Source organism: Leptodactylus fuscus, chromosome 5 (genome assembly GCF_031893055.1).
Source record: "Leptodactylus fuscus isolate aLepFus1 chromosome 5, aLepFus1.hap2, whole genome shotgun sequence".
Lineage (NCBI taxonomy): Eukaryota > Metazoa > Chordata > Amphibia > Anura > Leptodactylidae > Leptodactylus > Leptodactylus fuscus.
This window is the reverse complement of record NC_134269.1, coordinates 115,420,619-115,447,384: the sequence shown is the minus strand read 5'-3', so window position 1 is coordinate 115,447,384 and position 26,766 is coordinate 115,420,619. Positions and strand designations below refer to the sequence as shown.

General features: G+C 38.4%; 1 protein-coding gene across 7 annotated transcripts in view; it reads right to left on the bottom strand.

Annotated features, from left to right (window-relative positions):
* MAGI2 (membrane associated guanylate kinase, WW and PDZ domain containing 2) overlaps positions 1–26,766 on the bottom strand; it is a 674,896-nt gene that overhangs the window by 296,574 nt on the left and 351,556 nt on the right. For all 7 annotated transcript variants that reach the window (XM_075274083.1, XM_075274085.1, XM_075274084.1 and 4 more), the window contains one exon: positions 8,933–9,052. In XM_075274083.1, coding sequence (XP_075130184.1) covers positions 8,933–9,052 — 120 coding nt within the window. The remainder of the gene's footprint in view (positions 1–8,932; positions 9,053–26,766) is intronic.

Here is a 26,766-nt window from a genome sequence, read left to right as displayed (position 1 = left end):
TTGTATGAATGTCTCCATGTAAACCTGTTCGGTGATCCCATGACAAGTGATAATTTGCTTGTCTGTCATTAAACACATCTTTTATGATAACATAATCACAGTTTGTCAGCTGCACATTCCCTTGTGTAAACAGGAGATCTTTCTGCTCACTGCAAAGGAGATGGTATGTAAGTTGAAACTATTTTAGAAATAATCATTTGTCCAAAAAAAAAAACAAAAAAAAAAACCACACTTATTTGCAACATGTAAATGTGTGCAAATTAATGCCAATCGAGTTGGTATAACAACTGGTGTTTGTTGTGGGCAATTTATCTTGGTTAAGGCTTTAGAAGTGTATTAGTGGGGTACCATGCAAAGTAAGTGAACCAGGTTTCTTAGAATATCACCTCCAGGTGTTCTAGAACATGCTTCTCTGTATTAGTTAGAAGATTCTCAGACTTCTACCATCATATTATTATTCTACACATAGGTTGTATTTAGAAGTGATCCTTAAATATTGAGCAACAAATGTTATTGTTTGTATAATAAAAAGTTATACAGATGTCTGAGTGACGTGCTGTGTCTGTACTGAGCTGTGTACGTGTATGTCCATCACATGACCGGAAATGGTGTATCACATGGCCATGGACTGACTTACCTACTGGAAGAAAGCAGAATAAATGACAGCAAGCAGAGGTTACATTGTAACTAGAAATTGTACAAACAAAAACATTTGTCTGAAACTGGACAACCCTTGTAACTTGTGATACACATATCTGGACATGTCTAGCCAAGGGGCAGGTAAGAGAGGAGACATTTGTACTTTTATAGAAAACATATACCATTACAGATATCATTTTTCAGATTTCTTAGGATACTTTCTATAGTGCCAGCCATAAAGAGGCAGCAGCTTATGTAAAAAAAGCCAGTCTGAATATATTTTCTGGTTGCTATGCAATATGTCATCTCACATGTCCATCACATACAGCTGTAATCCTTAGCGATAAAGATTTTTTTTTTTATCATATCATTTCAGTTAGAGTAAGTCTACTGTCTTTCTGTATCTTATACTAACTTCCCTACAATCCTGCTTCATAACTGACACCCTCTTAAATTTTAGTTTTTAACCTGTCCTTTCCTCTGTGATATGTGATCATTGTGCTTCAACACAGCAGAGAGCCAGATATTAAGGAACATCGAAAACTAAAAATACAATGAACAACATTTGACAGTTGCTGCTGAGATTGCCATGAAGTCCTGTGCTTGACTCCTCATATCTGCTGTCTAAAGTACCAGGCAAAATATGCAGTGACCAGTATCTCCAAGGTCTTCTGCACAAGACAAATGTAGCAGCAAATTGGCTCTGTACAGTTCTGCACTATACAGAGTCACAGGTATTCATGGTATGCACTTTTTATGCTGGCGGGTTATGCACTTTTTCTACTCTATAGTAGCTCCATGACGCTTTATTGGAAATCTCTAGCAATAAACTTATAGATGAAGCCTTACATTGGTGTATCCTAATTTAACAGATTATATTCAAACCAAAAATTTAATATAACATGGCATGTAATGGTCATGTATTATTAAACATTCCATCAATGTCCTTTGTATTCTACAGTAGATTTTACCAAACTGCTTTGCCCACAACGGCTTCGGATGTTGTCTTCTTCTAACATTTGTTGTGTCATATACAACATATGGATAGAGTCATTTTCTACTCTATGAAAAAATCCTTCAAAATAGGACTATTTAAAAAAAAAAAAAAAAAGTATTCTGCTTCAACAAATTCAATTTAATATAGATTTTTGAGCTGTCTCACATAAACCTTAAGCTTAAAATAACAAGGCTTAAAGCTTTCAAGTATGACTTATTTCCATTCATTCAAATAATAAGGCATTCAAGTGGCAACAGATAATATAAAATGGATTATGCTTTTGTTTATAAAGGTAATAGAGAAAATACAACACTGATGTCATGGATAGAAGAAAAGCACCACAGGACACTTCAGTAGAACATTACAGTATAGACAATAAGAAACACTGTAATTTTCAGAATATATTATAATTCCTTTTTCTGTTCATCCAGTGCATACTAAATGCTTCAAAGAGGAAAAAAAAACAAAAACACACTTCCATACAATTACAGTATATATTTTTACACATATGCACACAATGAATTTCTGAATTGCATATATATATATATATATATATATATATATATATATATATATATATATATATATATTATATACCCAACCCCAAAAACGGTCAGAGTGATAAATCCATCTGTAATGCCTGTTTCGAGTGGTCTGAAATCCACAACAGAAATCAAGATATAAACGCTGAGACCCCACTAAAAGTAAATAAGGTCATTGGCCCCTGTCCTATTGCAGGTCAGTCACAGTGTCATGGCTTCTATTCTGAACAAGCGCTATGGCGCAGTGAAATTGCATTTTGTTTTTGCAGTGTACCCCTATAGATTTAATAAGGGAAGAGAAACACCTGCTTTTCCACAGGTAAAATTAACGCATGAGTTTTTGAAGAGATAGCTCTTTTTTTTTTTCTACTGCATTTTCGTAGCGGGCAAAAACGCTGAGTTCCTCAACATGGGGCCTTAGCCTAAAAAATGATGGTGGCTGGGATTACAGAAACAGCAGAGCCAGCTTTGTTATGCCATTTCTGCAACTCCCATTAACTTCTATAGGAATTACAGAACCAGTGTAGCACAGTCACATTGAATGTTGTTCCAAACTGACATTGTTTTATCACTGTTCAGTGTTACAACAGACTAAAATGTTGACAGAATAAAGGATGTAGACTTAGCACCTTCCATTTGCATCCATAATCATTGACTGAGGGAAAGATTACTAAAGTTGTATTAAAGGAACTTTCTCTACAAACATATTTAAATGTATAGACAATAAAAAGTAAAACTTTTTTTCAAATATAAGTCTTGATCAATTGCCAATGGATTCAACCATGAGTGCAGTAACTATCTATTGTCTGGTACTTGTCAGAAATCCAGCCAAGATTTCTTGATTGTGGCTAGATCATCAGGCAGGCTCAAGGTCTTGTACAGATTAGCCTAGCACATGACATTGGTGTATAAAACTCTCCACTCATTCAATCTTACACTAACTCTTCACTTAGGTTGCAAATTGAGCGGAGATCACACCCCAACACAGTCCACGCACGCCAGATACACACTGCCACAATCGATTGCATTCAGAATTGATAGGAATCCAGGACACATGTTCACTACCCCCAGCAGTCAGATGGCAAATGCACCTTAAAAAGGCAATGGATTCTGTAGGGCATACCTGCACCACCAGTAAAGTGAATGCTTTATTATCAAAATGTTCACTGCTCATATAAAAAAGGCAAACGGTCACATAGACAAGCAAAATAGTTTATAACATAAAAAGTAGAAACAATTTATAAGTTACAGTCCTTCTGATTCCATGGAGCTTGAAAGGATCTCAGATGGCGATCACCCAACTTGGCTTGCTTCAGTGATGTGACAGAGTTTCTTATAGTATCAACAGCTTTTGTAATGGTAAGCCCTGGCTCATGTTTCTGAAGTTTTTCAAGGCACCCCTTTTATGAGGTAGAGTTTGAAATGTTTCTTCTTTACCAGGGAAAGCTGGGTTCCCCCAAAATTCCCCCCTCCCTTCTCAGATGTTCAGGTAGAAGTTTGTGTGTCTGGTAGTTTATAACTCGCAGAACATGGGTTAGGGGACGTTCACACTACCGTCTGTGTCTGACAGGTAGTGTCCGCTCCTAGTGTCCGTTCAAAATCTGGCACGGACATTAGGAGCGGACACTAGCTGCATCCGTGACACCTGTCATTTATTTAAATGGCGATCGGGTGCGTTCTTTTGCACTCCGTGCCTGTCCTTCACTGTCTGCTTGTAAAGATGTCCGACTTTTCAAGTGGACAGAAAAACCTGACATGTAGGACACAGACGGTAGTGTGAACGCCCCCTAACAAGACAAAGAAGGTTCTCCTGTGATCATGGAAATCTAATATCTTAATCTTATTTGTACATCTTACATACCACATACACACACTTAACCAAAACAATTCTCTGAGCGTATATACAAGTAAGGGCTTTCATTACAATAACTACAAGCATGATAAGACAATAACACTATGCAATTGTTCTTTGTTTAGATTTCCAAACATGTTTATGGCTACAAATTTAATTATGTTACCTAAATAAATTACACTTCCATTTTTCCTCTATTCACATTGAAATCTCTTCAAAAGACCCTGCTTTGTTTGAAAGAAAACATTACAATTTTAAACTAAAAGGAATTATTTACTCTATTAGCTGTGAAACTTTCAGGGAACCTGTGACAGAAACACCAAATATCATCAACCGTAAAACACCAAAAAACACACTTCAAACAAGGTGTGCCCTAAATGTATGATGCTTGTATGTCCCACATCTATTTCCAGAACCGGGGTCCATCGAACCTTGCCCCCTTGGCGAATTGGACACTGGGCATCACATCCAGGTAAAAGAGAAAGAGATCTGACCATAGAAACAGCTGAGCACAATAGTATGCCTAACATCTGTAGTAGTGAATGGAGAGAAACTCAGACTTGTATAGTAAATTCTCCATTCATCTTCTACTTGTATGCAGCAGCCGCCTTACCAGGTTTGATGAGATTAGAGGACATACATTCTGCAGATATGTAAGGGGACTAAAATATCAGACTTTTTTTCTTACTAGGTCACTGAACATCAACAAAAAGCATATAAGTACACTATGTCTCAAATGGTCTCAAACATTAGATATTTTAATTTTCTATATTGTGTCATAATAAAAGTAGTATTAATGCAATAGAGGATAGGGGATAACTGTCCAATCACAAGACGTTTGTTCAATGTTATATTGTGCGTTTGCGCAGTGACTATCCACTGCATTGACCTGTGCGTTACATTGTATTTGATATGCACAACCAGCCTCTACATGTGTGATATCAATATAAAAGGTATGGCTCATCATGTCAATTGTGGATTCCCGAGAAAAGGTCTATGTAGATAACTTAGCAGCAGAACAAAGTTGCACCAGGGGAGAAGTTGCTTGGTAATTTCCAGTGGTTACTGACATCAGATGTTATCTAGGCTTCCAAGAGAGGGAAATGGCTTGGTATTTAACAGCCGATTCCCACACTTTAGGAGAGGAAGCTTGCATGAGAATAGGTCGGTGCTGGAGGACAGTTTGTAAGGGACACGCATTAAGAGATTAAAAGAGCTACAGGAGCTGAGCGGGTAGTTGCAGGTGAATAGAGAGACACAGCTATAACACATCCGCTGGTTAACTTAACCAAAGGACCTCCAACAAACAAACTGGGTGGTCGCATATAATAGACATTGTGTCACATTGGCCACAGGAAAAAGAAGTGTCAGCCATGTTGAGTGACCATGTTCGGAGCCATCCTGGTGTCGGCTACTGCCTGTCGGCATTTGTTGCGTGCTCATGGACATATTTACATGATGAGGGTAATAAGAATATTGAAAGTCAAACATACAGTAAGCAAGATCCTGTATAAAGTACACACTAATAATGCCGTCATCCTAATAATTATTATAAAACTACTAAAAATTTTGTCAGCTTTTGGTGTCCAGGACTTGGCATCTAATGTACACTGTATAAGAACAGAAAAAATTCATATCTCGATATCAGAACTAAGATGTGCTTTATTTTCTTTACGGTACATTGTAATCTAAAAGGGAAATCTGAAATACTTTGACAAATATAAAGACAGCAATCTTTAGGCATAGCTATGTATTCTCTGCGATACAGTATGTCTCAATGTGTAATATGGATTTAGTGTTGAGAAATAGCACATAGTGCCTGCAATGACTGAAAGCAAACTTTGTGGACAACAGAATTACAGAAAACACAAGTTGTTTGTAGAACTTTCACATATTCTATATTGTTATGTATATTGTGGTTTTATCCCTTCTATGTGCTTTTATTTATACTTCCTATACTGTATATAGTTATTAACACGTCTTTACAATGAATAAAACACCATAAACGGAACCACAATGAAACAATTTTTTTTTTCAAATAAATCTGAATTTTGTACCCCCCCCCACATACACACACATGAATTCTCTCCGTATTCTATTAGATAATGTTTTAAGCTAACTAAGCACTTGACGCCTAATGTTGACTACACGTAGCAAAGACAATAAATCTTGTACACAAATGATTTATATGGATGATGTACTCTAGAAACATAAATAATATCTTTCAAATGAAGCTTCAAGGCTTTTAAAATAACTTGCTGAGAACAGCAGAGCAGATCCATACATAATGATGGATTTATGAGAATCTGTTCTACTCTTGTTTCTTGTTCTGAAGCAAAATCCAGGTTTCATGACATATCTCACACTTATTAGGCTAAGCTCACAATGCTGTCAAAAGCCATCAAAAATGCAGAAAAAGTAGCGTAGCATCGAATTACAGTCAATGGGAAACATTGGGCACAGTTAGTGTTCATCATCATGTGACATATCTAGCACAGCCAATATTTTGTATGATAGTCCAATAGCAATGTGAACCTAGCCTTAGTAAATCATTTGGCCTCTCAAATAACTTTACGTACAGCTTTATCGAATGTAGCACAAAGATGGAGCTAGCCTTTTAAGTCTCTGAAATAATATTATTTGTCTATGTTCACAAGTTCTCTATTGCATAATTGGCCATTATATAAGCCAGCTACAATTATGTAGGAACTACACAAGGATCAACTGTATGAGGACAGAATGGCACCACATTACAGCAAATATGAAATTATTACATAAGTATCCACACAGCTAGTATAATGTGTGGGAGGTCTGGAATACCAGCTATTAATCTATGGGATTCTTGTAAACAAATATAAGAAACTTCCACCTACAAAACATATTACATTTGTACAGATATCAATGTGTACTCATAGCTCAGCGAACATAATTCCATCAGTCACATTGAATGCAGACCGATTCTAGTGTTTGGCTCTTCTCCAGTTTTAATATTTGATCTTGGATAACATGTCTCTTTAAAAAGGACCTGTCTCTAAGCGCAAAACACTAACAGACATATATCAATTGATTATCATATTTTTTTTCAATTGTGTCCACACACTCAAAAAATATGGCTCCTAGAAGGTTATATGTAAGTTATCGCTAATTCTCTCTGTTGTGAAAATCAAAATGTTAACAACAATTTGGAGAATAAGAGCTAAGTAATAGAGAGGAGCGAATACTGTTCGGATCAGCCGTTCCGAACAACACGCTCCCATAGAAATGAATGGAAGCACCTGGCACGGCGACCGGCAGCCGGCAAAGTGTACGTACCAGGTGCTTCCATTCATTTCTATGGGAGCATGCTGTTCAGAACGGCTGATCCGAATAGTGTTCGCTCATCTCTACTAAGTAACATATATCCTTACAGGGCTATATCAATTCAAAGGGAGGACCAATTTTTAAAAAAGCCAAATTTTCAGAGGCACAGCAGTTTCCCTCCACAGTCAGTATTAGACAGTCTGTATAATATGAAATAAATGCTCCCCGCCATCTGCTGGTAAGAGTAGCACTGCAACATTGCATAGAAGGGATTCATCTTCTTTCAGCAAATGGCAGTCAGCTTTACAAATGACAGAACAGTCAGAGATAATATGAAGGGTGTAGGAAATAACATTATTCCACCATCTCTAAATCACCTATTCTTGCTGTGTCCAGTCCAGAACTAATATACATGAAAGTCATCAATGAAGGAAGTTGTGCATGAATAGAACAGTATTTAGGTTTCTATTCCATTACAAGTATATTATTACGTTGTATCTTGAACCACTGTTAGAACAGTAAAAAAAACACTTAAATAATATATTTTTAAAAAAACTTTCTGTGTTAAGATGCATCATTGCTTGAACTGAAGCCCTGTTGTGTGGACTTTGTCCCCCGCCTTCAGGGGTCAGAGTCCCTTTCTCCCCCAACCCCCCCTTTTTTTTCTCCCTCTTTCTCTCTCCTTCTCTTTTCTTTTTCCCTCTTCTCCTCCCCCCCCCCGGTGTTGTTTGTCCTGGGTTTCCCTGGGCTTACCTTCACCTGAATGTTTTTGTCTTGACCTGTTTTGTTTTTACTTGTTGTGCCCTGTTTTGCTTCCAGTACCCGGATTTTTTCTCGGGCCCTGTACCTCAATGTTTTGTGATGTTGATTCTGTTTATTTTCTTATAAATAAAGAATTTATTAAAAAAAAGATCAAGCATTGCTTTTTGATACTTTAATGGTAGTCCCTTAATTCCTACTTAGAATGTCCCGTGCCAGTGGTCACACATGCTCAGTAGTTCAATCTTTCCACCCAGACACTCTTGTACATGGACACCTTACGTATTTTTGCCATTATACATTTCATCTACAAAAGAATCAGAACACTAGCAGTGGTTCATTCTCAATGGCACTGACCACATTAGGGGAACCATGAAGAGTCATCAAAAAACACCAGGGGGCAGCATAACACAAATGTAACAACTCTATCTAGACAAAGCAGAGTTTTTCATGATTCCAATAGAATAATTGTACTGTTTTACAAGATCATTAACAATTTCACTTTTTGATGTCGGAGTGATTTAGTAAATAACAAGTCTATATATTCTATATATAATAGAAACAAGTATAATTATCCGTTGTAACCTTTCACAAATGAGCCAGAACATAATAACCAATTTGTTAAAAACATTTAAATGAAGGTATATTTGTATATCTACCAACATATAAAATGGTAATCTCTTTGGTAACTCCTTTTCTTTGAAAAGTAGTGACTTGCAAAGCATTGCAAGGAACATGATGCATCACATGGAGCGTATGAAATGTAATACACATCAGGGAAACTTTTTGATTTTTGGAATGGCTTTTTCCTTGCAATGGTAAAAGACAGGTTTGTAAACTCACCCTCATAAGTACCGCTCTCCAATAAGGCTCCACTTCTCTCTAATTCCATAAAAGCTTCCACAGAAATAAAGTTGTAATCCACACCAGGCACCTCCCCTTCTTTAGGTTGCCTTGTGGTACCTGGAAGAATGAAAAACAAGCAGTTAGAGATTGCTGGTGAAGACATCAAATAAATAACACAATATTACAGGCTTTTCTAACATGTAAGACTCCTAGAGACTCACAGTATTAAGGGGGGAAAATAGCAACCATTCAGTAAATGGGAACTACTGTTGCTTCTTACTATCCTCACTGCATCATTGCGTTTTTCTCCGCCAAGTTATCAAGGCTGGATTCACACATTATGTATTTGTTGTGGAATTTTAATAGTGCAATATGCAATAGCATTTTACTGAATGGGATGTTAACAAACACCATTTATTCACAACAGAAAAAAAATCTGTTACAGATTTTAAGGTATGCTAAGGATGTCTAAATCCTCAGTATGTCCTATCTGTTGTCGAAATGTGGCAGATTTTCCCCACTGTTTTCGTTCATTGCAAAGCCGTAAGCGAAACTCCTTTCTGAATTCAGCACCAACACCAGAAACAAAATTTGTTTATAACATACGCTAATTTTGTTAACTTTGTTGTGGATTTTACTATGTACAAGACAGTGACCTTGACTGATCTAGCCAAAATTTCTGGTTTTATCAGGAACCCAGCCATGATTTCCATGAAGGAACCCAGCCATGAAGTTCCTGTTTTCCTGTTTGTATCCAGACAACAGACTGTCACTGCTAAGATTTATTATGGCTAGTTCACACGGGGATTCCAGGGTGCATATTCTGTCGCGGCTGCTGCGACGGGATGCCGGTGAAGTGCACGGCATCTCTTTGCGGCTTTCCGCTCCAGATTAGGCCAAATGAATGGGCCTAGCACGGAGCGTGCTGCCGCGAGGCGGATGTCACGGCTGAATCGGCCTGAAGAAAGAGCAGTTCGCTTCTTTTTTATGTGAGTGGCAACATGCTGTTCATGAAAAAAAAAGCGCTTGCGGTCTACATAGACCGCTATTGTGAGGGGGCGGATTATGACGTGGATTCAGCGCCAAAATCCGCCTCCTCTTGCCCCGTGTGAATGGGGCCTTAAAATGCTTACAAATCTAAATATAGTTATGTTCATGAGAAAATCCCTTTAAGGGCTATAAAGCAATTGATTCTCCTCTGTTTCCATTTATAAATCTATGCTATACTCTGCAGCTTGTGTTTGTGTAGGAGTAGCTTTAAAGCCCCTATCCACATCCTAGTTCTAAAAAGCCATCTTAAAACAACAACAAAAAATCATTCCTAAATGATTTTAAAAAAATGTATTATAAAAGATGTAAAAACATCTATCTTTGCTTCACAAATAACCAGGCTTTCTATGATGAACAAATATACAAAAGGATTAAACAAACCAAGTCCCTGAAAGAAGAAGGGACACTTGCATTCTTTGAAGACAATTCTGTCAGCTTGGTGTAGCATGATAAAAATAGACTAAATTAAACTAGATGATAGAAATAGTCACATGACTTCAATATATAGCATGTGAAAATCAAATCACAAATAATAGGAGAAATATACAAAATGGTTTGCTATTCTGTCTTCCTGAGGTTCTAAGACCTTGCTACTAGCATACACTACTGCAGCTCATTCCTGTCCTCCATTAGGCAGGCCTGTCATATCCTGGAAATATACGAATACATTTCAATAGCATATAACAGCGTTGACTGGCAGTATCACACAGTGTAGAGATTGAGCCTCATAAATAAGATGAATGGAAACACCCAATTGTAAGTTTCGGGTCAGTTTCAACCTGCGTTTTGGTCTGTTCTGCACATGGTGTTCTCATCTACCATAGTACTAAAAGTCGAAAGTTAGAAAAGCTTTATTCTGCAATTGTTAAAATCTGCTCTCTTTAAATGTATGGCTAGTAGATGATGCATATTTTGCAGTAACTGTATTCCATGCAAAATATGGCCAAGTAGCTGGAGATATTAATAAAACATACCCATACCTGAATGAATGTAGAAGCATGTGTGAAGCCCTAGTATTATAAGTAAAAGCTATATTGCAGCCATCAATATGAAATGCAAGAGAAAATCTAACAAAAATGTTACTGAATAAAACATCCTCTGGCAACCTACATGCTCTTTGAAAGGGTAGTGGATTAAAATATGTCTCAGCTTATTATTCATACAAATAAGCCTGCTTTTTCGTAGCTCTCTCAGTGTGTAATAGATGTTCCCGCTACAGCTCCATTTGCTGTTGTTGATTATCATCCTACACTGGTTTTGCTTCCAGTAGTTATTCCTAAATCTCGCCTACAGACATTAGATGCATATTGCGTACACTATTATAAAAGGAAAAAATATGGCAATATTGGAATATATAAGAATAACATATCCACCATTTCTTAAATGTATATGTTCTGTAGCCATGTGCCAAGTCCAATAATATTTTATAAAATCTGAAACACAAACAAGGACAAACATTTTCTGTAACCCACTTATAACCATAGATGAGCCATGATTGATCTGGTACATGTATGGTCAGCAGAAGGTTATACTGCACAATGTATATACTAAACTCACTACTGGCCTTAGTTGTGGTCGACCTGTGCACTTCCTTCACTTGTCGCTATCAAAGGGGCACTCAGACCTTGCACTTCAATTTCCACACAATGGGTCAGATTTATTAATATTGTCTAAGGCTGAGGCCACATGTTGCGAAACACAGCTTTTTTTTCTTGCAGATTTTGCTGTGTTTTTTTGAGCCAAAGCCAGGAGTGGATTGAGCAGAAGGTAAAAAGTATAAGAGATTACTATATATTTTTCATTTCTCTTGTAGACATTATTGACTTTGGCTCTACATACCTCAGCAAAATCTGCAACAGAAAAGCTGCGTTTCCGCAAAGTGGGGCCTCATCCTAAGAGATAACTAAGACTATAAATGATGTACACCAGCAAGAAAAATTAAGAAAAAATATTTCATATTAATTTAAACTTCTCAGGTGGTAAAATTAAGTAGAGTGGCCAATGTCACAAACTGATATGCTAAGGGATGATAAAGGGGATGTTAGCGTACAGTTAAGTTGAACATCCACAAAATACCCATTAGTGAGCTCCCCATGATATAATGTCCTATTGATAGATAGGCAAACCGCTTCATCATGTGCTGGGTTCATCCTGAATACTCCAAATTGTTTAGTTTTAAATAAAACCGAACAAATGGTGATTCAGGGTTCAGCCTGAAACAAATCTTGGTCCCGTGTCACCTGAAACTAAATGAACCTTGAGAGGTTCACCCATCTCTAGTCCTATTGGGGCCTCCAAAAATATAATGGAGAATTATACTGTGTTCGGAGGGGCACTAGTTGAGCTAATGTAATGTATTAGGGCTAAACGGACAGTGGTAAAGCTATAAATGTTTCTCCAGACCTCTGAGAGAAACTAAGTCAGAGTCACTATGAGGCTCCAACCTATTAATGACTCAGGTACATGCCAGTTTTCTAGCATGAGTTATAATAAATTTGTCTGACCAAGACGTTGACACCCTACTACATCTTGCTCCACAACCTGCTCTATTCCCATCTGCAAAAATGCAAGCGCAATAGGAAAGATGTGGCACATCTTTGGCACAAGAAATGGCTGTGCGCCAAAGATGCACTACATTCACTCATCTAGGTTAGAAAGCTGGCATAGATGGGTTAATACATTCAACCCACTTTATAAATCTTTATTTCTGGAAAACTTACCATTTTATAACTTATGTTTTGAACACCAAATGTGTCCTTTTTTTCACTACTACCATTAAATTATGATGTTGTAATTTGAGTAACACTGGCTGGTGACATGTAGATCCTTTTTACTGCTGCCTGATCTCTTGGGAAATGTGCATGATTAAAATGACATGTCATGTGCCCGGAGCAAATCAGGCCAGTTGTGAAAGAAATATGAGGCAGAGACAACAGTGTCGAATAAGGACTGGAGCGTGTTTTTGTTTCTTCTTTACACATAGGACATCAGCACAAAACTCAAACAATAAGGTGTTAGAGGATTATTTTTTCTTTAATGCTGAAGAATATGCTTCAGCTAAATTAAAGAAACCTGTCACCAGGAAATGCAGCATGTTATAGAGCAGGAGAGCAGATTTATATATAGTTTCATGAGAAAAGATTCAGTATACCGTAAGTGATCATTGATTCATTACAATCTCTGTTTTTTCTTTGCTATGAAGTCAAGTTGGCGGTATTATCAGTGACTGACATCCTCCTGTCTATGACTGTGCCTACAGAGACAGCTGTCAACCACCATAGGACCGCTTCCTTTATTTCATAGTAAAGAGCAAGCAGATATGTCACTGGATAAATGATAAGTTATACTAAATCATTTCCTGCAAACCTATATATCAATCTGCTCAGTTCCTCCTGTTCATTGCACTGATGTCAGGTTCCCTTTAAGTAGAACTAGTTGTCTAGAATACTATGTCTGACCAGCTTCCCCTGCTCTATAACATGCTGCCTGCAAATCAGACATAGTTTTTTTGGGAAAAAATATAAACAAGCATTTTAATCTTTAAAATCACTGCTTATTCTAAGCTTAGGGGTCCAGTGGGCGATCTAATTCAGTAACTGATAGCCATCTTAGCAGGCACAGTCATACTGGAAAGGCGGTCACTCACTAAATACAATTGTCTACTAGATTCCTATACACAATAGTAAATAGGAAGTAAATTACATGTTATACTGAAATTTTTTCCAGAAATTTATAGTAAATTACAATTTTTTTCAGCTTTTTCTATACTATAATGTTGGTAGATTAAATTCAGGGACGTAATGATGGCGGTCACAGGGGGTGTGAACGTGACTGGGCCCAGACGGGTACAGGGCTCGTGGCCAGCTGGTAATGGCCGGGGCCCCCTACTATCATAATAGCCATACACTTTCTTAATGGAAAGAAGCCCAGCATTGTGTGATGTCTGTACATGCCGCCAGGCCCTTTTCCAATAGTAGCCTGCTGAGAGAAGGTAATTAAAAATAACAAATACTAATACTCCCCACTCCTGGGCTTCTGACAGTGCACATCATATTATTCTGGGTTGTTCCAGCCTGTGATTGAGGTCACATGCCCCAATCAACTCTGCGGGGGCCCCTGATTGAGCCTCAGCAGTCACATGAGGCATGCCGGCTTAATGACATCAGCGTGCGCCACAGAACTGCTGAGTCCCAATCAGAGGCCCCAGCAGAGTCAGCTGGGTCATGTGACTGCAGTCGCAGGCAGAGGAGAACTGAATATGATGCTGAAGAGAGCCCGACGGGCAGGGGTGAACCTACCTTTTTCGCCGACCGAGGCGGACGACAGAAAGCCGCCCCCCCCCCCCCCCGGGAGGAGGGGGCAGAGCGAAGGGGGCATGGCAGAGCGGCGTTAGCAGGCAGGGAGAGGACCTGCTCTCTGCCTGAGCGTGAGGGGAGGCCACTGGAGCAGCGCTGCATCCACAGGGCCTCCCCAATCCACCGCTCGGTGACGCTAAGCCAGTCCAGTTTCTCTGGGCCTCTACTTATTATACTATGGGGTATGAGGAGACCCCAGAGTATAATAATAGAACCGTTATGAACCAGAGGGCAGAAGCTCACGAGTATTCAAATTTTGTAGGGTTTACCTGAAGCAGTTTAAGGGGGGGATCTTGGGAGAATTTTATACTGATTGGGGAGAATATTATACTGTTTGGAGCCACCATGGAGCATATTATACTATGTGGGGCCACCTCGCATCACATTATACTGTGTGGGGCCACTGTAGGGAGCATATTATATTGTGTGGGGGCAACTGTGGAGTATATCATACAGTCTGGGTCCCTTCACTATATCACACTTTGTTTTGTAGCAGTTGCGCACTGTTATTACAAGCTGTAATTACATTGCACAGTCACTATAAAATAGATACTGTGCAGTGTAAATAGTAAAAGTGTCATGGTGCTTGCAAAACCTTCAAACAGTTGATCAACAGGAGCTCTTAGACTGTTAGGTTTCTGCAGATCAACCATTTCCTACAATACATAGCTCCCAGTATTGTTTACATGCCAGGCACTGTGCCGCTCACTCACCATATTCTAGATAACCGCAGTTGCAAGTATTGTAGTTGTATCCCTTTCAAGTATCTGAGATACGGCTACAGCAGCTATAACAATCACTATCAAAAATACACAATTGAGAGGAGATAGGGGGCTCAGACAAAGTTTGTACCGGGGTCCACAAGACTTTAATCATGCCACTGATCAAACTCCATGTTCAATGTTCAAGGTGCCCTTGAAAAATTGTATAAAAGTAATTACAAAAATTTTTACTAACCAAAGTGAAGATGCCAATGCATACTGTACAGTCATTTTAAACATAGGTTGAAAAGGAAGGAGTTTTTCAATGTGCCAAAATCTCTGATGGATTGTCATACACCATTAAAAATAATCATGCAGAGACCTAACTGTAATGTGTACAGATGTGTACAGATGTGTACCCTATGTCACATAAAAATACACAGATATAATAAATCATACATACTGCAGTAGCAGTAGAGTCTGTATAGGCATCAATGAGCTTTAAGTGGTCACTGCAGTTCAACTAACTTGTGCTAATGTGACAACCATCACAAGCAGAAATCACTTTAGCTAACATGAAAACGTTTGTGCTTCACAGTGCCAACCGCTAGGCGTCTTCCTTTTCTCTATATTGATGTTCAGTACCAATGATCATGTGAAGTCGATCTCTAATAGCAATGACAAATGACAACTATTTCAAAGGAGCAGGGATCATTGTGGAGTAGGGGAGTTAGTGGCTGTCATGAAGGCGTTCATTCCCAACACCCATGCAAACACAGGGAGAACATACAAACTCCATGCAGATGTTGCCCTTAGTCGGATTCGAACTCCAGTGCTCACTACTGAGCCACCACCGAAGATGATGATGATAGAAGATGAGATTGGACGAAGACATAGGTCTAACAGATCCAACATATAGGGGTAGAGTTTTGTTGTCATAGGGCAACCACTGCCCCACATTTGATGCATAGGAATTAATAATTGTATATCCTATGTAGTTTTATATCTCTAAATTGAGTCAAAAAAGATTCAGTTAAGATTTATTTTATATACTAACCAACAGACTTATTACATTTTAGTGGAAAATAAAAACTGTGAGCTACATCGATTCATTACATAACTCTTTTTATAACTAATCACACCCCTTACAATTATTATATAGTATGGGATACTATACAGTAGCAGCAATATCAGATTAGAAGTCACATTTGACAATATGTGCAGGAACCACACTGGAATCACTGGGTCTAGTCTCTGCCCTACTCTACAATTTGGATGCCCTATGCAAAGAGATGTTCTGATCACAAGACTCTACATTCTCTTAACATTTCCACTTTACAGTCACCATGATAAATAAAAAAAAAACTTTTTAATGCACGACTTGTAAGGTTGTGATATGGCAAACTCTGAGGGCTTTTAAGCATATTGTTTCCCAAATTGTTGTGCTGGAAGTGTTGGCGAGGATAGTTCTTATTGCTTATTTAACATGAATGTATTTTTCATCTTCCAGCAGCACAAAACAAATGGATTTTTGTGCTGCAGGCAGCTGTTATCTGACAAAGTAGAATAAATGTTTAAATAGCATCACATAACTATTCATCTTCCCACTTGATTCCTCCAAGCTGAACAGTGTGGCAGAAAGCTCCAAAGAATAACCTTAAATTACTATAAACTTTACAGTGCTGCTTCTTCTATACTGAAGAATACAAAATTTAATCTGTCAGATTATGGTCATAGACAAAGCATACAGGAAATTTATAAAACAGGAGTAAGGCATCTATTACATACTTGTTAATTCTTTGCTTTTATAGCATTCCATTGAATTGCTAGAGGAGCAATATCTGATCGCTGTAGGTCCGACCACTGTGCCCCCACCGATGGTGAGAACAGAGGCCCGCAAGTGCTAGTCTCAGATGGATGCCACTGCTGTAGCTCACCATTGTGAAAGCCATACAGTAGTGAAAGGTACAATGACCACATGAGGCATTCTGACACTTGCAGGCTTCCAATTCTTGTGATTAATAGGAGTCTCAGCAGCTGGCTCCACTAACACCAGACACTACTTCCTTATCTTCTTGGGAAACGTGGATAGGTGATAAGTGTCTACAGTAGCAAAACCTCTCTAACAAAACAATGGCTGCCCTATAACATTGCTTTTCTTGTAATCATCCCCATACTAGAGCCCAAAGCAGAAATCACAACCATTCAATAATGAAAAAAAAAAAGCTCAGGTTATATAATATATGATATATTGATTATATCTGATATAAGATTATATTACACACTAAATCACCAAAGCAAGATCTGTGCAAGCATAGAATGTGATAACTAAGGAAATTGAGCACCTTATCAGTTAAAGGTGTCAAACCAAGTTTTGGAGTACTACCCTATCGATAGGCAGTGCCAGAGAAAAAAAAAATAAAATCAATACCTGGTGCAACCCCTTTAGGTAGCACAATGTACTTGCAAAGGAATTCTTTACATAGAATGCATTTTAACTACAGGTTTTTTAAGCTTAGGGTTATTGACTAAACAGTTAAAACTATGTAGCAGAAATAACATAAATAATACAGTATAATAAATACAGATTGAATACACTGAATGCTTTTGCCCCAGCATATTAAAACATGTTGCCATATTGTATTTTTTTTAAGAAAGTGAATGTTCATCATATACAGAGCAATTGCTCACATTTAACAGATCAAGTTCTCTGCAGCTTTGCAAACAATATAATTAATTCAATGCTGTTCGAACAATGCAAGTCAAGTGGTACATAGTTTTCACAGACGGGAGCCATTGTGCCATAGCAAAGTGGCTTACAATGTGCTACAAATGCGGCAAACCTTAAATAAAGAGTTTGGCAAAAAGGATAGTGCACCAGGAATCTCATTTTTATACAAAGTGAATGCACAGCTACACTGCACAAAATACTAGAGCTACTATGTGAAGGATATCGCTTTGCTTTGGAGTGCAGTAGTAATAACTGATGTCTATAATGTTGTCCACATCTATTCACACAAATCTGAATAACAGCAGTTATGTACATTTGTACATGTATATGCCGGTACATTAAAAGGGCCTTTCACCACCTCCACCAAGATCAGCTCTTTACATGATTTAATAGGCAAAGTTTCAATGATATAGACATAGTTACAAGTTTTCTTCTAACCCCCTTGTGTGCATATATTTTGCCCTTTATATCAGCATGGTGCCATAAAATCTGGAAGCTGTAAGACACACTATGCATTATGTGCAATATGCTGGAGAAGGTTCTGCTATTATATGCCTACCTTGGCAATAATGCTACCCAAACTATATTTCCTACTGAATCTTTCGGCAAGAGGTAAGAATGGAACCAACACTGAAAGTACCCTGCCATTTTTTCTGCCTCCCATTAAAAGTTGGACAAAAGCACATCTGGCTCACAACAAAGACAAAACAAAAAATGCATTATGCAGCCCTTAGGCTAAGGCCCCATGTTTTGGAAATGCAGCTTTTTTCCAGCATACAACATCATACAGAATGCTAAATGTTACCATTACAAATGGCAATTTGCCCTGCAAAAATTAAGCCCTCATTTGGGACTGTGAAACGAAAAATTTAAAAAACAAAAACAAAAAGCTTTTGGAAGTCTGGGAGTAAAAACAATATTGACCAATCGCTGGAGTAGGAAGGGGTTAACTCACAGCTTTCAAATGTCACCAGAAGCTCTTTTCTTGAACCGGAGATACAGCTATTTGGCATTTACAGTATCTATATATAATGGCAATAGAGGGTGAATAGGGGATGGATTTCCCAAGCAAGACTTAAAATATGTTTTCGACTAAAAGAAAAGTACATAAGGTTAATAAAGTATATTATAAAAATGTTCGCTAAATACGGGCAATTACACAGTTACACGTTAAAATCTGTCCTATTGCATATGAGGCAGGTTCATCGCTGCGACATTGGGCCTAGTACTGACCAGTACACTACATATACATGTAGTAGCACTAGCTGCTCATCTCCTTTTGTTTCTTTAGAAGACCATGTACCCTTAAAATGTTCATACTCAACTTTCCTAGACATACATAGTCTACGAGTTGTGATAGATGGACAGAGGAACAAGTAAATTCCCCTGTGGATCTGAGTAGGCGTAGGTCTCCAGACCCATTATTCCCTGCATGAGCTGTGCATGACTCACTGTACACCCACTATCCAACATACAGATATGCAGCATACCATATGTTAGCCAGCCTATGGATCCATAAAATTAAAAGGGTAGCTTATAGAATAATAAACTGGCTAGTTTGTTAAATAGACACCAAAATGACTTCTAGGCACAGAGGCAGGCAGGCAGATCGACATCTTCCTACCCCAGTGCCTCACTGGCAACCAAAGACAACTTGAAGCTCCTGTGTTTCAATGAAATCTGTAATTTGGTCCCTACCTTTGATCTTTGGGGCTCCCTCCTGGTTCAGGGCCTGGTATCAACTGCTACCTCTGTACCCCTATAGCTACACCCTTGGTAGTCGTGTGGGATTATGGAAAAAACATGTTTTTTCAATCATTCCTGGCAATATTTTTATTTTGTCTGTTATGTCTTTCATGTAAATATTATCTGAGCTTGCCCACCCCTGCATTAGTAGGAAATACAGATTTGTTCACTGATCATTTTAACCACTCAAATTTACTTTTACACTTAATGTAAGGTCACTTGATATATTATCAACTGTCAGCATGTACAAAAAGCAGTAAAAGTGTTTTCTAAAAGGGCTGAGTAGTGAAGTGGCTGCTTTCTTCTTCTCTGTAAATGACATCATGTCCTTTGGTCACGTGGTCATGCTGCAGCTCAGTCCAACTCATTTCAATAGGATGAAGCTGTGGCGTTGCCATGTGACCAATGGACATGAGGTCACTTACTGAAAAGAAGAAAACAGTCAAGTTTTCAAAGTCCTGCACAACCCCTTTAACAAAACAGTCTATATTTTTCCAGATTACACCAAGTCATGTGTACAGTGCAAGAGGATGTATGTAGGTTGCAAGCAGACTTTGACAGACTCAGTATTTGGACATCCACATCTCAAATGAGGTTCCGTTTTTCATTGCATTCTGTTATTTAACCAAGCGTAGATCACTCCGCACAGAGAACTAATGATTATGATGATGACTATGAAGTCTTCCTCTTTCTCTTCCGTTTTTCCTTAGCTGCTATGGACTCCTAGTATATCTTCTCCTCTCAGCATATGTGTGTCTACGTCTGTATTATATTACTGTGTATTATCCTGTACCTGTATTACTATGCTGCTGTAACATGCGGAAATTTCCCCAATGTGGGACTATTAAAGGATTATCTTATCTTATCTTAAGCTAAGAACTACAATAATCTACTTCTAATGCCAGTAGGATATTGTCCGCGTTAAAAGCATTGGTATGACTTCATTTGGAATATGCAGTTCAGTTCTGGGCAACAGTTCATTAAAAAAAAAAAAAAAAAAGGTCAGATAAGGTGAAAAAAGTACAAAAGGAGATTCACAAAACTGATAAGAGGCACAAAGAGCCTCCATGTAAATTCAACTCAAGAAACAAGGAGGCATTACCTCTGCTAGGAAAATATGTCAACGTACGAGCTGTAACCTGTGGAATGGTTTACCCCATGATCTGGTCACAGCAGCAACAACTTATGGCTTCAATCAAAAATAAATAAATAAATAATCGATCCAGCTGTTAAACCAGATTGCAGAACTGAGGAAAAGAGGAGCCCTGACTGGTTCTGTTGCTAGTAGAGACCATAGGCCAGTGCTCAAACTGCAACCCAAAACTCATTAATTTAACGCAAAGTTCCAACACGGCAATTTAACCTTAATAGGATAACAGCCTGTACTAATATCATGTCTGCTATAAAACAGATACTGTGTGATATAAATAGTGAATGGCCCCCATACAGTATCATATGCTCCACAGTAGCCCACAGACAGTATTATATGCTCCACAGTAGCCCCCAGACAGTATTATATGCTCCACAGTAGCCCCCAGACAGTATTATATGCTCCACAGTGGCCCCCCAGACAGTATTATATGCTCCACAGCGGCCGCAAAATTACAGCGTAAAATAACGTGTGTTATATGATCGTAATCCCCATTGAAATCAATGGGATCTTTTTTGAGCGCGCAAACTCTGACACGCGTATATGTGCGCCAGTTTACTCCGTGTGAACTGCCCCTTACTGGTAGAGGCAGTGAAAAGTCCTCTTTAAATGTGCTACATTTCTTGCAAAAATTATGGCAATAGAGAAATCCATTCTATACCTGTTCTTATAGCTTGTCAATTTTACAAGCTTCTTTTAGATGAATGATAGCGCATACACAAATTAGATTATATACACATTACCAAAATGAACAGGCTGACCAATTAAGGTTTATAAGCTTCTTGACCTTTATCCCCCCATCCTTATCTCCCACTTTTTGCCCCGGAAATAAATAATTGAGACAGGTGTATGACAGAGGCTTCCTTACTGTTCCTTATTTAGAACACAAAGAATAGAGCAGAAAGCAGACAACTTAGGTCTCTGTTTAGTGGGCAGACTAGCTCTCATTCACTTGAATGGAACTCTTTTTACCCACTACACAGAGAAGAGTGCAGTTTGCTTCCTGCTCCATTCTTTGTACATCAGATGCCACTAACAACTCGATGATGGAAGTGACAGGTGTCAGACCTTCACTGATCTGATAATGATTATCAATCCTTAGACAGATCATCAATACTTCTAAGTATAATATATAATTATTATATAAGTGGAATGCACAGTAGGCTAGAAGAAACTCAGGGGCTAAAATGACTCCATCCTTGATCATCAACCAGTCATACAAATGGTCCTCAAGTAGGAAAACACGGTGACATACTCTTTCTATATTGGCCAAGACAAATGTGTATGGAGTCCTTTTTACGAACCACTGGCTCTTTAAAACACACTGTCCATTTTTAGTCATTTTCATTACACAGGAACAAGGTGTTGAATTTAAAATTAAGAAGCATATAATAACACTCAAGGATGATAAATCTTCCACCCCTAGAAATATTATGTCAAAATGTTATTACAACAAATGAAATGATTTCAGCTCAAATGGATTTTATGTTCCCTACAGATGGAATTCTATTATAAAAGCACATCTAAGCAAACATAAAGTAAAATTAACTTACACTGTTTGGTTTCTGCTTAGATGAGCAGAAAAATAAAAAGATACCCATGATGTGTACTACATATAGGTAATAGCTGAAAACAAATCTAGCCATTGCATTTATGTTTATCTATTTATGCTTAAAAAATCAGAAACATTTTACGATTTCTGATGGTTTCACGCTACAATTCTTCCTCCTATTTCATCCCATCTTTTCATTTTGTCAGTTTGTTTAATTGCAATAAAAGGCAGTGATGTGAAACCCTAAATATCCCCCTATAGACTAGAAGTACCAGTAAATACAAGGCTGAGTTATCATCCCTGTCTAGTGGTTAGACTTCTATTCAACAGGTCAGATCCCTGCCCAAATTAAAGGGAATCTATTAAATGAAGATGCAGTGCAGTCTGCAGCCACCATATTGTAGAGCAGTAGAGCAGTGGAGCATATGGATGTATCATTTTGTGCAAAAAAAATTACATATAACCTTTACATTATTCATTAAAGTCTCTGCTATTTCACACACTAGTTGTCATTTGGGTGGTACTGACTGACAGTCATCTCTATGTACATCTTATATGGGAACCTGTTGGTCACTGTGTAGGACTACCTACTTGATTCCTATGCTCAGAATGAATCAAATACAACTTATACAGAATCCAACGAATCTATGGATTGATCTACTCAGCTCCACTTGCTCTGTAACGCAAGTTGCCTCAGGTTCCGGACCAAAAACTGGGTAGCCGCGACTGAAAGCCGATGCACTGCATCGGCATCCAGTCGCGTACTCTGATCCAGATTAGGCCTAATGAATGGGCCTAGTCCAGAGGAGGGAGTATCTTTAGGCCGAATTGCGAGACGAAACGGCCTGAAGAATGAGCATCTCACTTCTTTTTCCAGGAACCGAAAAAAAATCCCTGAGCGGCTCCCATTGATTTCAATGGGAGCTGTCTTTTTGGTCAGGATTTTGAGGCTGATACGACCTCAAAATCCTGACCAAAATACTCCTTCTGAACTTACCCTAACATATGTGACACTACTTCAGAATGTCTCTAAATTCCCAATTTTACAGACTGGATTGAACAAATCTTTATTTGGCTTTCCTCTCCCCTCAATCTACAATCCCCAGTTACCTTAGGCATGACCACTGCACACTTCCATATTATCAATTCTATAGTTTTACTTTTTCCCAATATCATCTTTAACATACTAACTTGAACAACTTTAATATAGCTGCCCCTCGTCACCTTATCGCTCTGATTTATAGGTCATTAGGTGATAGAATGTAATATGATGTGGTCCCATATTGTACTTTGTGGAAAAGGGAAACAGGATAAAACACTCAAGAGTAGGATAAGACCACACTGCTTGCTTGTAAATTCACTATACCCTGGCAGCATTTGGAAACTAGCTACAAATTATAATCTAGATGGTACAGGACCCTATGACATCTGTACCACATCTTTCCTTTGGTGACCTATGCTGGTAAGGATCTACCTTGCAAGGTTCTATGCTTCACATATAGTAGCCATGTCCGCCTCTTAAGGGTGTGTAGTAGGGTTGAGCAATCGGGATTGGGGAAGATCGGATCTCAATCGAGCAAATTTCATGATCGTGATCAGGATTGTCTGGAAAATGATCGAACATTGGATTTTAAAAACGATCCTGAAATCTTAAGATCGACTCAACCCTAGTGTAGGATTCGGTCATTAATCTTTATTTTTCTCTTTTCATTGATATAGTGGGTTACAATCTTGAGATTGCTTTCTGTTTCTAGAGTCGATCACAACCATAAAAGGAACCCTATTAGAAAACTTTTGGTGGCCATGCAAAGAAATGGTCTTTGTTTCTCATACAAACCTGAACTGAGATTGGTTACTGTTGGCAACTAAGACAATGGTGATGGATAATTTTGCCAACACAAGCAATTATTACATCCCCTTACTACGGTTACCTTGGTTATCTTTCTGTAGTGCTGCACAATATGGTAGTGGATACATAATTGGGTTTTTCCGTTGACATCTATGTTTTGCCATCTTCCATGTCACCTATAATTGCCATCTTTTATGTTCTCCACCCCCATGCCCCCTTTCCTCCTGGTGTGTATGCCATCTTTTATGCGTTTTCCACAAAAACTGCTAATTTGTCCGAAAGTCCTAGCCTTTATTCTCTAGATACTGCAGTTGGGGAAGATAGTATTAGGGGAATGGGTGGGGAACAGTAATATCTCATTGCGGTTTTACAATACTGTAAATATGGAATGCTAGTTTGCATTTGTAGCATTATTTATTTATGAAATAAAATAATTTTTTGGGGTGGACCAAAGAAACATCACAGCTTGATTTTCATTTTACAACAGCAGTATATGAAAAAAAAAGCTGTGCTGGTGTTGTTGCTATGGGCAGCAGACAATATATATTTTCTAGATAGTTTCATAAATGATAGAATTTCTGTTTTAAATTTCCCCACACAAGGAATTTAGAATGAGAGCTCTACTGGACATACTGAGCGGTGACAATATCTGTAGAGTGATATGGAATGTATTGGTGCTATATAAGCAACAATAAAGACAACTGCACTCTTAAGTGGAAAAAAAAAAGCTAAATGATAATTTCATAAAAAACTAGCAACATTTTTCTTTTAAATATAGCAATATATAAAACATGCATATAAAGTATCCATATGCAAAGTATATGTGCAGCTCATTATGTTACACACAATGTGACTACATGTAGATATAATATTAATTAAAAGTATTTGTATGAATTTCCCATAGCAGCCCCAAAGTACTGTTGTAATATAATGTGCATTTGCCTCCAGGGAACCAACATCTCATTTTCACCTTCTTATGATGAAGGGTACTTCTCAATTATTGCATACTGTGGCACAATAACCAAACAGCTATTGGAGTGAAGCTGAAATAAAAATGATTACATGCAATCTCTCAACAACGATTACAGTAAAGGGACAAAAATTATATATATATATATATATATATATATATATATATAGTGAGAGAGTGAAGGGTGTGGTCTAGGTATGTCCCAGCCAGGCAGCTAAAGGGTGTTTGGTAAAAGCCCACACCAGTGAGGTCAGCTGACTAATCAGGCCCTAATAACAGTCTGTGTGTGAAGACTAGCGGTGTGGCACCATACTGACAGAGCTGACCTGTCCAGACCGGACCTCCAAAGCAAGTACTGTGCCACCTGTTGTTGTTGCCAAGGTGGGAGACTGGTAGCCAGTCTCCTGTATAGTCAGGGAAAAGTTTCCTTACGTTTAAGTTAGTTTCTCAGCCGAGAAGGGTTTTGTTTTGTTTATTCTGTGGCTTTGCAAAAGCAGTGTATGTGCTACATGTGAATAAAGCCTGAACCTGTGTGCAATCCAGTGTCTGTGTCCCTGTTTCCTGCACTGCTACAAGCATCTACCTGAGAGTTTCCCCACAATATAGATATAGATAGATAGACAGATATAAAACACACATATACATACACACAGTATATATATTATAATATAATGCAAAAATATTATATATCACATATAAATATACATATGTAGTCAAGCCAAGCTAAGCTCTTTCTGGCCCGCCTACCTTCAACGGTAATGCCCCCCCCCCCCTTTATTTTTTCTTATTCACATAGCTTACATCGTGGTTGATACATTTTATTACTTGTGCAGTTCTAAAAATCTGTGTTAGGCCAGGGCCCCACTTAACGTAAAAGCTGTGATTTTTCCATGGTGCTTTACAGTAACTGTAAAGAGGATGGGAATTTGACTAACCCCATCTACACATTGCAGAAAATCATCTGCAGTGGAAATGCTGCAATATGAAGAAACACTCTAGCTTTTGCAAATCGCAGTGTGTCAATTACTCCTATGGAAGTATAAGTATAATGGAAGCAGAAAGTCTGCAGAGGAAAACTTTCTGTGAAAAGCGCTGTGGGAAAAACAGTGATAGGTTTCCTCTGCAGCTTCTCCTGCAGCGGTTTTTGGCTGCAGCCCGCTACCTAGGGCCTTAGCTGTAGGGGCATGATATGCCAGACCTGACAGACTGATTGTTGGCGCAAACTTAATAAGGGCAGAAGCAACTATAATCCAAAAAGGACAGAAAAGCACTTGTGGATAGCAGTCAAAAACGACATATCAACAGCTCCTCAGACTACTGCAGAGATAAGGCAAGTTTAAGGGCTACAGTATCAGTTACAACTGTCAGGCATGCACTGCACATAAATGATATCCATGACACTACTGCAATAGCACTTTTGTCTGGAGATATCCTGCCAGTTTTGGCATACCAGATTGTCACCGTAGAACTAAAAAGATTTTGACACAGCAATCATCTCATCAGCTCGGGTCAGAGACACCCCCTAGGAGGTGCACACTAACAGTCCCTTTGGATACATTGAGAGTCAAGATAAAGTTTGCTTCATCATTAAAGAGGACCTTTCATCAGATCGGGCACATGCAGTTTTATATACTGCTGGAAAGCTGACAGTGCGCTGAATTCAGCGCACTGTCGGCTTTCCCGATCTGTGCCCGGTGTAAAGTGCTATCGGTCCCGGTACTGTAGCT